Source organism: Triticum aestivum, chromosome 5D (genome assembly GCF_018294505.1).
Source record: "Triticum aestivum cultivar Chinese Spring chromosome 5D, IWGSC CS RefSeq v2.1, whole genome shotgun sequence".
Taxonomy (NCBI): Eukaryota; Viridiplantae; Streptophyta; class Magnoliopsida; order Poales; family Poaceae; genus Triticum; species Triticum aestivum.
Window position 1 is genome coordinate 352,363,109 of NC_057808.1, and position 9,233 is coordinate 352,372,341.

At 49.9% G+C, this 9,233-nt stretch overlaps 1 protein-coding gene across 1 annotated transcript; it reads left to right on the forward strand.

Moving 5' to 3' along the window:
• Positions 1-806: 806 nt before the first annotated feature.
• Positions 807-3,831, forward strand: LOC123121699 (protein indeterminate-domain 16). The gene is made up of 3 exons (XM_044541716.1): positions 807-1,327; positions 1,427-1,829; positions 2,682-3,831. The coding sequence occupies exons 1-3, from the start codon at positions 1,192-1,194 to the stop codon at positions 3,616-3,618; spliced, it is 1,476 nt and encodes a 491-aa protein (XP_044397651.1). The 5' UTR covers positions 807-1,191; the 3' UTR covers positions 3,619-3,831.
• Positions 3,832-9,233: the final 5,402 nt, after the last annotated feature.

The window sequence follows — 9,233 nt, forward strand, 5'->3', positions numbered from 1 at the left end:
GACCGGTTGGAGCAGCATGGTTGGGATAATTGTGGGCTTTGCCCGCTTTGCAAACGTGAGCAAGAATCGGGCATCCACCTCTTCGTCAAGTGCCGCTTCTCCATTAGGCTCTGGCGATCGGTCATCGACAAGTTTGGTCTTGTGCACATGGAAACCTCCAATTGGCACCTTGAGGATTCCCTCATGCAATGGTGGGATAGAAGGACCGACATGCGAAACCCCAATAGACGAGCGATGGCCTCCCTCACCATGCTCGTCTCTTGAACTATTTGGAACGAGAGAAATGCGCGGGTGTTTCGCAACAAGAGTGCGCCGCCGCCTATCCTGCTCCAAAATATCGTACTCGAGGCAAAACTATGGGTTACGGCAGGTGCTAAGAAACTAGGGCGTATTGTTGTACGAGAGTAATTGCCATGCCTTTTTGCAAGGGCGCTTGTAAAAACTCTAAACTCTATTCTCCTCTTATTTAATGGATGAGACAAATCTTTTGCCTCCGTTTCGAAAAAAAAAAATTTGTTGCTTTGTGCGTGGCTAGCTAGACAAGGATTGCAAGCTACCCCAAACGTATATCCATCCATCTGTGCAAACTCCCTTAAAAAGTCCTTAATTTATTGAGACGCCAGCCAGCCAGCCATGCATCTTCCTTTCTCCCTCCCCTCTCCTCCTCCTCATCTTCCTCCTGTCCTTAGCTGCGACCCTGCAAGGACAATTAAGGCACAAACCCCAGAAGTACTTACCAACTCCAGCTCTCCCCCCTCCCCTCTCACTCCCTCTCTCTTCTCCCCCATATAATCCCAAAGAAAGCTGCTGAAACCTAAAGCCGGTGGAAAGCTGCCTGCCTCCTCCCTCTCGTCTCATCTCTCTCTCCTCCTTTGGTGTTGTCTCTGTAGCAGCTCACAAAAGGCAACTCCAAGACCCTTTCTTCCCTCCTCCCTCCTCCCCCTCCCCCTCCCTCCTTTCCACCTTTAATTCCTTCCGAACGCTCGCTCTTGTTGTAGTAGATCATTAGCCCCCCTTCCTCCCATTACCGCTCCCCCACATCTGGTTGATCTCTTCTCCCTCCCTATATAGGCAGCCCAACGCATTCCGTTTCCATCGTGTAGATAGACTCTCTTGATCAGGCGAGCTAGAGAGGGAAAGGAGGATTCTCTCTCTCTCTCCTCTTCCGAGCGAGTTGCTGGCAAGGAAGCCATGTTGGGCTCTTGCGCGCCGATGGCTGGGCCGCCTACCGACGAGGAGACGGCGGAGCCGCCGTTCGGGTCGTCGTTGCAGATCGCCACCGGCTCCCCCGCGACCAAGAGGAAACGCCGGCCAGCCGGGACACCAGGTACGCACCATTGCATCTAATTGCATGATAGTTCGGCAATGGTGGAGCGGAAATACTACTAGGAGCACTGACACTTAGGGATGTTGCATGCGGCGGCAGACCCGGACGCGGAGGTGGTGTCGCTGTCGCCGCGGACGCTGCTGGAGTCGGACCGGTACGTGTGCGAGATCTGCAACCAGGGGTTCCAGCGCGACCAGAACCTGCAGATGCACCGGCGGCGGCACAAGGTGCCGTGGAAGCTGCTGAAGCGGGAGGCCGGCGAGGCGGCGCGGAAGCGGGTGTTCGTGTGCCCGGAGCCGAGCTGCCTGCACCACGACCCCTCCCACGCCCTGGGCGACCTGGTCGGCATCAAGAAGCACTTCCGCCGCAAGCACAGCGGCCACCGCCAGTGGGCCTGCAGCCGCTGCTCCAAGGCCTACGCCGTCCACTCCGACTACAAGGCCCACCTCAAGACCTGCGGCACCCGCGGCCACTCCTGCGACTGCGGCCGCGTCTTCTCCCGGTAAACAACCAACCTCTCTCCCTCTTCTTCCCCACCACCCCTCCAACCCATCCAACGCCATTTTCTTTCTTTACAACAAACAAGCAAGCAAGCTAGAGCAGTTCCCGGCCGGCTCGATCCGATTCAATGCGGGACAGAAAGGCGGATGTATTTCCTTCCCCCCTTTCTTTCTTTCTCGAAAGGATTTCTTTGTTCTCTGCAGCACGGCACACGGCTGGGGCTCACTTCTCCTTCCTTTTCTCTTTCTTTATCGGAGGGTGCGGATCAGGGCACAATTTCCGAGGGGGGGCGCAGAGCAGCCCCTTTCCCTGTGTCTGCGTGCGCACACCTCCGTTGGTATCTTGCTTGCTCGCGCATTTGTTTCTGCGTCCGTCGTCGGACGCGAGCGAGCGCTGCAACAGCGGCAGCAGCTCCCATTTAAACTGCGCACGCTAGCCTAGCCTACCTAGCCCGCCCGGGGCCAAAATCTCATACTCGCACTGCTGCTACCTGACAATTGCTGCCTACTAGTACGATCGATCCATGCCGCCCTGGATCGCAATATAATACTATAATAATACTACTCACAAGTCATGGCACTGGGGGCCGTTTGCGTTCTCTTCCATGTAGATCCAACCTTTGGACCCGCGGCCGGGCAGCAACATAAATTCCTTTCAGCACATGCAATAAAGTCTCTTTTCTCGCTCACTCGTTAGCTCGCTGTTGGTATCTTCAGTCTTACTAGGTCATGCTCCTCTTGACCATACGAGTACGTACTAGTGCTGTTGTGATTGATCGTCGATGTGAATATGTGATTATTGGTCGCCGGCCCTCTCTCTAACTAATCGGTGGGCGCGTCGAAATGTGGTGCAGGGTGGAGAGCTTCATAGAGCACCAGGACACGTGCACCGCCGGTTGCCCGCAGGCGGGGCCGGGCGTGGCAGCGCCGGCGTGTGGAGTGGCGGCCGCCCCGTCGTCGCAGCAGCAGGCGCCGCCGCCGGCGATATCGCTCTCTCGGTCCCGGACAGCGTCCAGCACCAGCCCGTCCAGCGACGTCGTCATCAGCGCCGTGACCTGGCCCGGCGCCGCGGCAATGCGGAGCCCCAACGCCGCCGCGTTCCACCGGTTCGAACAGCAGGTGCCGTCGCCGCGCACGCCGCAGCCCGATGGCCGTGGCGGTGGTGGGCACAACCTTGAGCTGCAGCTCATGCCGCCGTCCAGCAGCAGCACGGGTGGTGCGTCTGCGCCTCTGGGCGTGGCGCCGTCGCGGTACGCAGCGCCACAGTCACCGCCGGCGCCCATCTCGCAGGGAGACGACGCCGCCATGCAGCTGCAGCTTTCAATCGGCTTCTGCAGCGGCGACAGCCGTGGAAGGAGAGACGTGGGCGAGCCCAGCGGTGGCACCGCAGCCAGGACCATGCAGGAGGCACGGGAGGAGCTGCGGCAAGCGATGGCGGAGAAGGCCGCCGCGGACGAGGCACGCGCGCAGGCGAAGCGGCAGGGGGAGCTGGCCGAGCAGGAGCTGGCGAGCGCCAAACGCATGCGGCACCAGGCGCAGGTGGAGCTGAGCCGCGCCCACGCGCTCCGCGAGCACGCCGTGCGGCAGGTCAACGCGACGCTGCTCCAGATCACCTGCTTCAGCTGCCGCCAGAAGTTCCGGGCGGTGAGGCCGTCCGCCGCCATGTCGTCGGAGGTGGCCTGCAGCTACGTGACCGAGGGCGGCGACGTCGAGGTCGACAACGTCGGCGAGACCCTCATCCTCGACGGCATGCGGCGGCGCCAACAACACGCCACAATGGACACAGTGTAGCTAAGCTAAGCCATCTTGGTCTACCTTTGAGTTGCTTTTTGTTTTCACCGGCGAGACGGCCGGCGGGGTTGGCCCACGGTGAGGCGTGGTGTAGTTAGATGCTGCCGGAGTGTTTTGGGTCTTCTGATCGATCGAGCTGCAGAAAAAAGCTAAGCACGGCTGGGCTAGCTAGCAAATTGTGACTTGCATGGAATCTTTCGCTTGTTTGCTTCCCGTTGGATTTTGCTGAAATGTCATTAGTGCAGCTGGGGAGAGTTCATGATGCCACTCGTAAAGGTCAGGAGATGAAGATGCCACCTTTATTGTGACAAGCTGTTGCATGCAACTGGAAATATTTAACCAACTCAGATACAGAAATGCTAGTGGTACACTATTTTTCTCGGACAAACTCGTTCAGTCAAGTAACACTGATCGTTGTTTTCTTTAACTTGGACCATTTTACCGAATTGCAAACGTCGACCCCGCAAAAAAAAGAAAAAGAATTGCAAACGTCGACACGCTTACACATCCGAACACACGCCTGTAATCGCCCACATATCGACACACAAGCCTACATCTGACGAAGATAAATCCATAAGTATCATGACTTTTCATTATACTAAACGTGTACATGTGGGTGTAAATGTGAGCACTAAATCTAAATGGACCGCAATTCAACTCCTCATCAAGAGAAAGTCACGGTCACCAAACCATTGTGTTTGTTGCTCACAGTTGATGTGGATGAATGCTTCAGATCAGATTTCATTCTATTCGTGCCCTAGTAACATAACAAGCATTAAGCACAACAAAGTTGTATCGATAATAAATTAAGAACAATAGTCGCACCATTAATCAAACCCCTAACATGATAGCACTATTACAAGATTGGCATCACAAAATTCCAATCCATATCATGTGTGCAACTGATTACTCACACATGAATGGGGGAAGTATGGCGATTGTAAAGGAGAAGGGTTTGGTAATGTAGATGACAACGGCGCCCCAGCTGAGTCCTTTTAGGCGGGCTTGTTGTGCTGATGCCCCCTGCCGAAACCTCTTTTTCCCTGTTGCTTTGTGTGTTCCTATGTAGTTGTGTGATCTGTCGTGTCGTTTCGATGAGACTTATGTGTCATGTTTGATGCTATATATATAAAGGGAGATGAGAGCCTTTTTCAGTATGATGACGGTGCCTCCTTTGAGGGAGTAGTATTATAATACTGTAAATGACCTACTTGTGCCCCAAACGATTATAGTGAGGTTACCAATCTTGAAAACTTTGCTAGTTGAAACAAGTAATAAATATATAATGTGGTATGACGTATTTTTGAATTTTTGGAATAAGTACTATCTGAAATTAAATGTGCAAGTAAATGAGGTTTGGAGGCCATCTCATGGAGGAAGGTGGACTGGAGTTCATAGGTTCACTAGTACCATCTCTCATGAAAGCGATGAGGCATAATATAAGCATGTGCATGTGAAATTGAGCAATCAAACATAATCCAGTAAAACTTGCTGACTTTAGACCCATTAGTCTCTACAATGTCATATATATACAAGGAGGTTGTTAAGTGCTTGGTGAACCGGTTTAGACCACTATTGGATGAAATTATTTCGCCGTCTCAGAGTATTTTTGTGCCAGGCCGGACGATCATTGACAACGCTCTTTTGTCTCCTAAGTGCATCTACCATATTCAACAAGAAAAGAATCTAGAGAGGAGTTTTTGTGCACATAAACTTGATCTCTCAAAAGCATATGACCAGGTTGACTCGATATACTTGAAGCAAATGATGCAAAAGGTGGGTTTTGCTTGCGGGTGGGTGGACTGGATTATGACGTGGGTTACCTCGGTGAGATATTCAGATAAATTCAATGGAACCCTCTTGGACTCATTTGCGCCGATGCGTGTGCTTTGGCAAGGTGATCACCTCCCCCTGTTTTTGTTCCTGTTGGTTGTTGATGGTCTATCTGCATTGTAGAAGTACGGTGTGGAACAGAGAAGATTCCACGCCCGTAAATATGCAAGTGTGCGTCGGGCATCTCGCACTTGTTGTTTGTGGATGAACCATTCTTGTTCTTCAAGGCAGATAATAACAAAGCTATGGAGGTCCGAAAAGTTTTAGGGACCTATGAGGTTGCAACCGACCAACTTATAAACTTTGCTAAATGTAGCATCATGTTTGGGGAATAATGTATGGTGGCGCATCAGACTAAGGTGCACTCAGTATTGCACATCCAGCGGAACACATATGAGGAAAAGTACCTAGGCCTCCCTTTCTTAGGGATCAAATGTCAAAGGACCAATGCCATAGCCCTCTTGCTAGTTTTACCAAGAGAATTGTGCCATGGAGATGTTGGGGAACGTAGTAATTTCAAAAAAATTCCTACGCACACGCAAGATCATGGTGATGCATAGCAACGAGAGGGGAGAGTGTTGTCCACGTACCCTCGTAGACCGAAAGCGGAAGCGTTAGCACAACGCGGTTGATGTAGTCGTACGTCTTCACGATCCGACCGATCAAGTACCGAACGCACGGCACCTCCGAGTTCAGCACACGTTCAGCCCGATGACGTCCCTCGAACTCCGATCCAGCCGAGTGTTGAGGGAGAGTTTCGTCAGCACGACGGCGTGGTGACGATGATGATGTTCTACCGACGCAGGGCTTCGCCTAAGCACCGCTACGATATTATCGTGGTGGACTATGGTGGAGGGGGGCACCGCACACGGCTAAAAGATCAAGCGATCAATTGTTGTGTCTCTAGGGTGCCCCCCTGCCCCCGTATATAAAGGAGCAAGGGGGAGGTGCGGCCGGCCAGGAGGGGGCGCGCCAGGAGGAGTTCTACTCCCACCGGGAGTAGGACTCCCTCCCTTCCTTGTTGGAATAGGAGAAGGGAGGGGGGGGGAAGAGGTGGAGGAGGAGAAGGAAAAGGGGGGGGCTCTCCTTGTCCTATTTGGACTAGGGGGAGGGGCGCGCGGCCCTTGCCCTGGCTGCCTCTCCTCATCTCCACTAAGGCCCACTATGGCCCATTAACCCCCGGGGGGTTCCGATAACCCCTCCGGTACTCCGGTAAAATCCCGATTTTACCCGGAACACTTCCGATGTCCAAATATAGGCTTCCAATGTATCAATCTTCATGTCTCGACCATTTGGAGACTCCTCGTCATGTCCATGATCACATCCGGGATTCCGAACAACCTTCGGTACATAAAAACATATAAACTCATAATATAACTGTCATCGAAACGTTAAGCGTGCGGACCCTACGGGTTCGAGAACTATGTAGACATGACCGAGACACGTCTCCGGTCAATAACCAATAGCGGAACCTGGATGCTCATATTCGCTCCCACATATTCTACGAAGATCTTTATCGGTCAGACCGCATAACAACATACGTTGTTCCCTTTGTCATCGGTATGTTACTTGCCCAAGATTCGATCGTCGGTATCTCAATACCTAGTTCAATCTCGTTACCGGCAAGTCTCTTTACTCGTTCCGTAATACATCATCCCACAACTAACTCATTAGTTGCAATGCTTGCAAGGCTTAAGTGATGTGCATTACCGAGTGGGCCCAGAGACACCTCTCCGACAATCGGAGTGCCAAATCCTAATCTCGAAATACGCCAACCCAACAAGTACCTTCGGAGACACCTGTAGAGCACCTTTATAATCACCCAGTTACTTGTGACGTTTGGTAGCACACAAAGTGTTCCTCCGGTAAACGGGAGTTGCATAATCTCATAGTCATAGGAACATCTGTAAGTCATGAAGAAAGCAATAGCAACATACTAAACGATCAAGTGCTAAGCTAACGGAATGGGTCAAGTCAATCACATCATTGTCCTAATGATGCGATCCCGTTAATAAAATGACAACTCATGTCTATGGCTAGGAAACTCAACCATCTTTGATTAATGAGCTAGTCAAGTAGAGGCATACTAGTGACACTATGTTTGTCTATGTATTCACACATGTATCAAGTTTCCGGTTAATACAATTATAGCATGAATAATAAACATTTATCATGAAATAAGGAAATAAATAATAATTTTATTATTGCCTCTAGGGCATATTTCCTTCAGTCTCCCACTTGCACTAGAGTCAATAATCTAGTTCACATCGCCATGTGATTTAACACTAATAGTTCACATCACCATGTGATTAACACCCATAGTTCACATCGTCATGTGACCAACACCCAAAGGGTTTACTAGAGTCAATAATCTAGTTCACATCGCTATGTGATTAACACCCAAAGAGTACTAAGGTGTGATCATGTTTTGCTTGTGAGAGAAGTTTAGTCAACGGGTCTGCCACATTCAGATCCGTATGTATTTTGCAAATTTCTATGTCTATAATGCTCTGCATGGAGCTACTTTAGCTAATTGCTCCCACTTTCAATATGTATCCAGATGAAGACTTAGAGTCATCTGGATCAGTGCCAAAACTTTTATCGACGTAACCCTTTACGACGAACCTTTTGTCACCTCCATAATCGAGAAACATATCCTTATTCCACTAAGGATAATTTTGACCGCTGTCCAGTGATCTACTCCTAGATCACTATTGTACTCCCTTGCCAAAAATAATGTAGGGTATACAATAGATCTGGTACATCGCATGGCATACTTTATAGAACCTATGGCTGAGGCGCCATAGGGAATGACTTTCATTCTCTTTCTATCTTCTGCCGTGGTCGGGCTTTGAGTCTTACTCAATTTCACACCTTGTAACACAGGCAAGAACTCTTTCTTTGACTGTTCCATTTTGAACTACTTCAAAATCTTGTCAAGGTATGTACTCATTGAAAAAACTTATCAAGCGTCTTGATCTATCTCTATAGATCTTGATGCTCAATATGAAGCAGCTTCACCGAGGTCTTTCTTTGAAAAATCTCCTTTCAAACACTCCTTTATGCTTTGCAGAATAATTCTATATTATTTCCGATCAACAATATGTCATTCACATATACTTATCAGAAATGTTGTAGTGCTCCCACTCACTTTCTTGTAAATACGGGCTTCACCGCAAGTCTGTATAAAACTATATCCTTTGATCAACTTATCAAAGCGTATATTCCAACTCCGAGATGCTTGCACCAGTCCATAGATGGATCGCTAGAGCTTGCATATTTTGTTAGCACCTTTAGGATTGACAAAACCTTCTGGTTGCATCATATACAACTCTTCATTAATAAATCCATTAAGGAATGCAGTTTTGTTTATCCATTTGCCAGATTTCATAAAATGCGGCAATTGCTAACATGATTCGGACAGACTTAAGCATAGATACGAGTGAGAAACTCTCATCGTAGTCAACACCTTGAACTTGTCGAAAACCTTTTGCGACAATTCTAGCTTTGTAGATAGTAACACTACTATCAGCGTCCATCTTCCTCTTGAAGATCCATTTAATCTCAATGGCTCGCCGATCATTGGGCAAGTCAATCAAAGTTCATACTTTGTTCTCATACATGGATCTCATCTCAGATTTCATGGCCTCAAGCCATTTCGTGGAATCTGGGCTCATCATCGCTTCCTCATAGTTCGTAGCTTCGTCATGGTCAAGTAACATGACCTCCAGAACAGGATTACCGTACCACTCTGGTGCGGATCTCACTCTGGTTTACCTACG

Coding starts and splice junctions, on each gene's coding strand:
- LOC123121699 (XM_044541716.1), top strand. CDS start 1,192: ATGTTGGGCTCTTGCGCGCCGATGGCTGGGCCGCCTACCGACGAGGAG. Junction 1,328..1,426: donor CCGGCCAGCCGGGACACCAG/GTACGCACCATT, acceptor ATGCGGCGGCAG/ACCCGGACGCGGAGGTGGTG. Junction 1,830..2,681: donor TGCGGCCGCGTCTTCTCCCG/GTAAACAACCAA, acceptor AATGTGGTGCAG/GGTGGAGAGCTTCATAGAGC.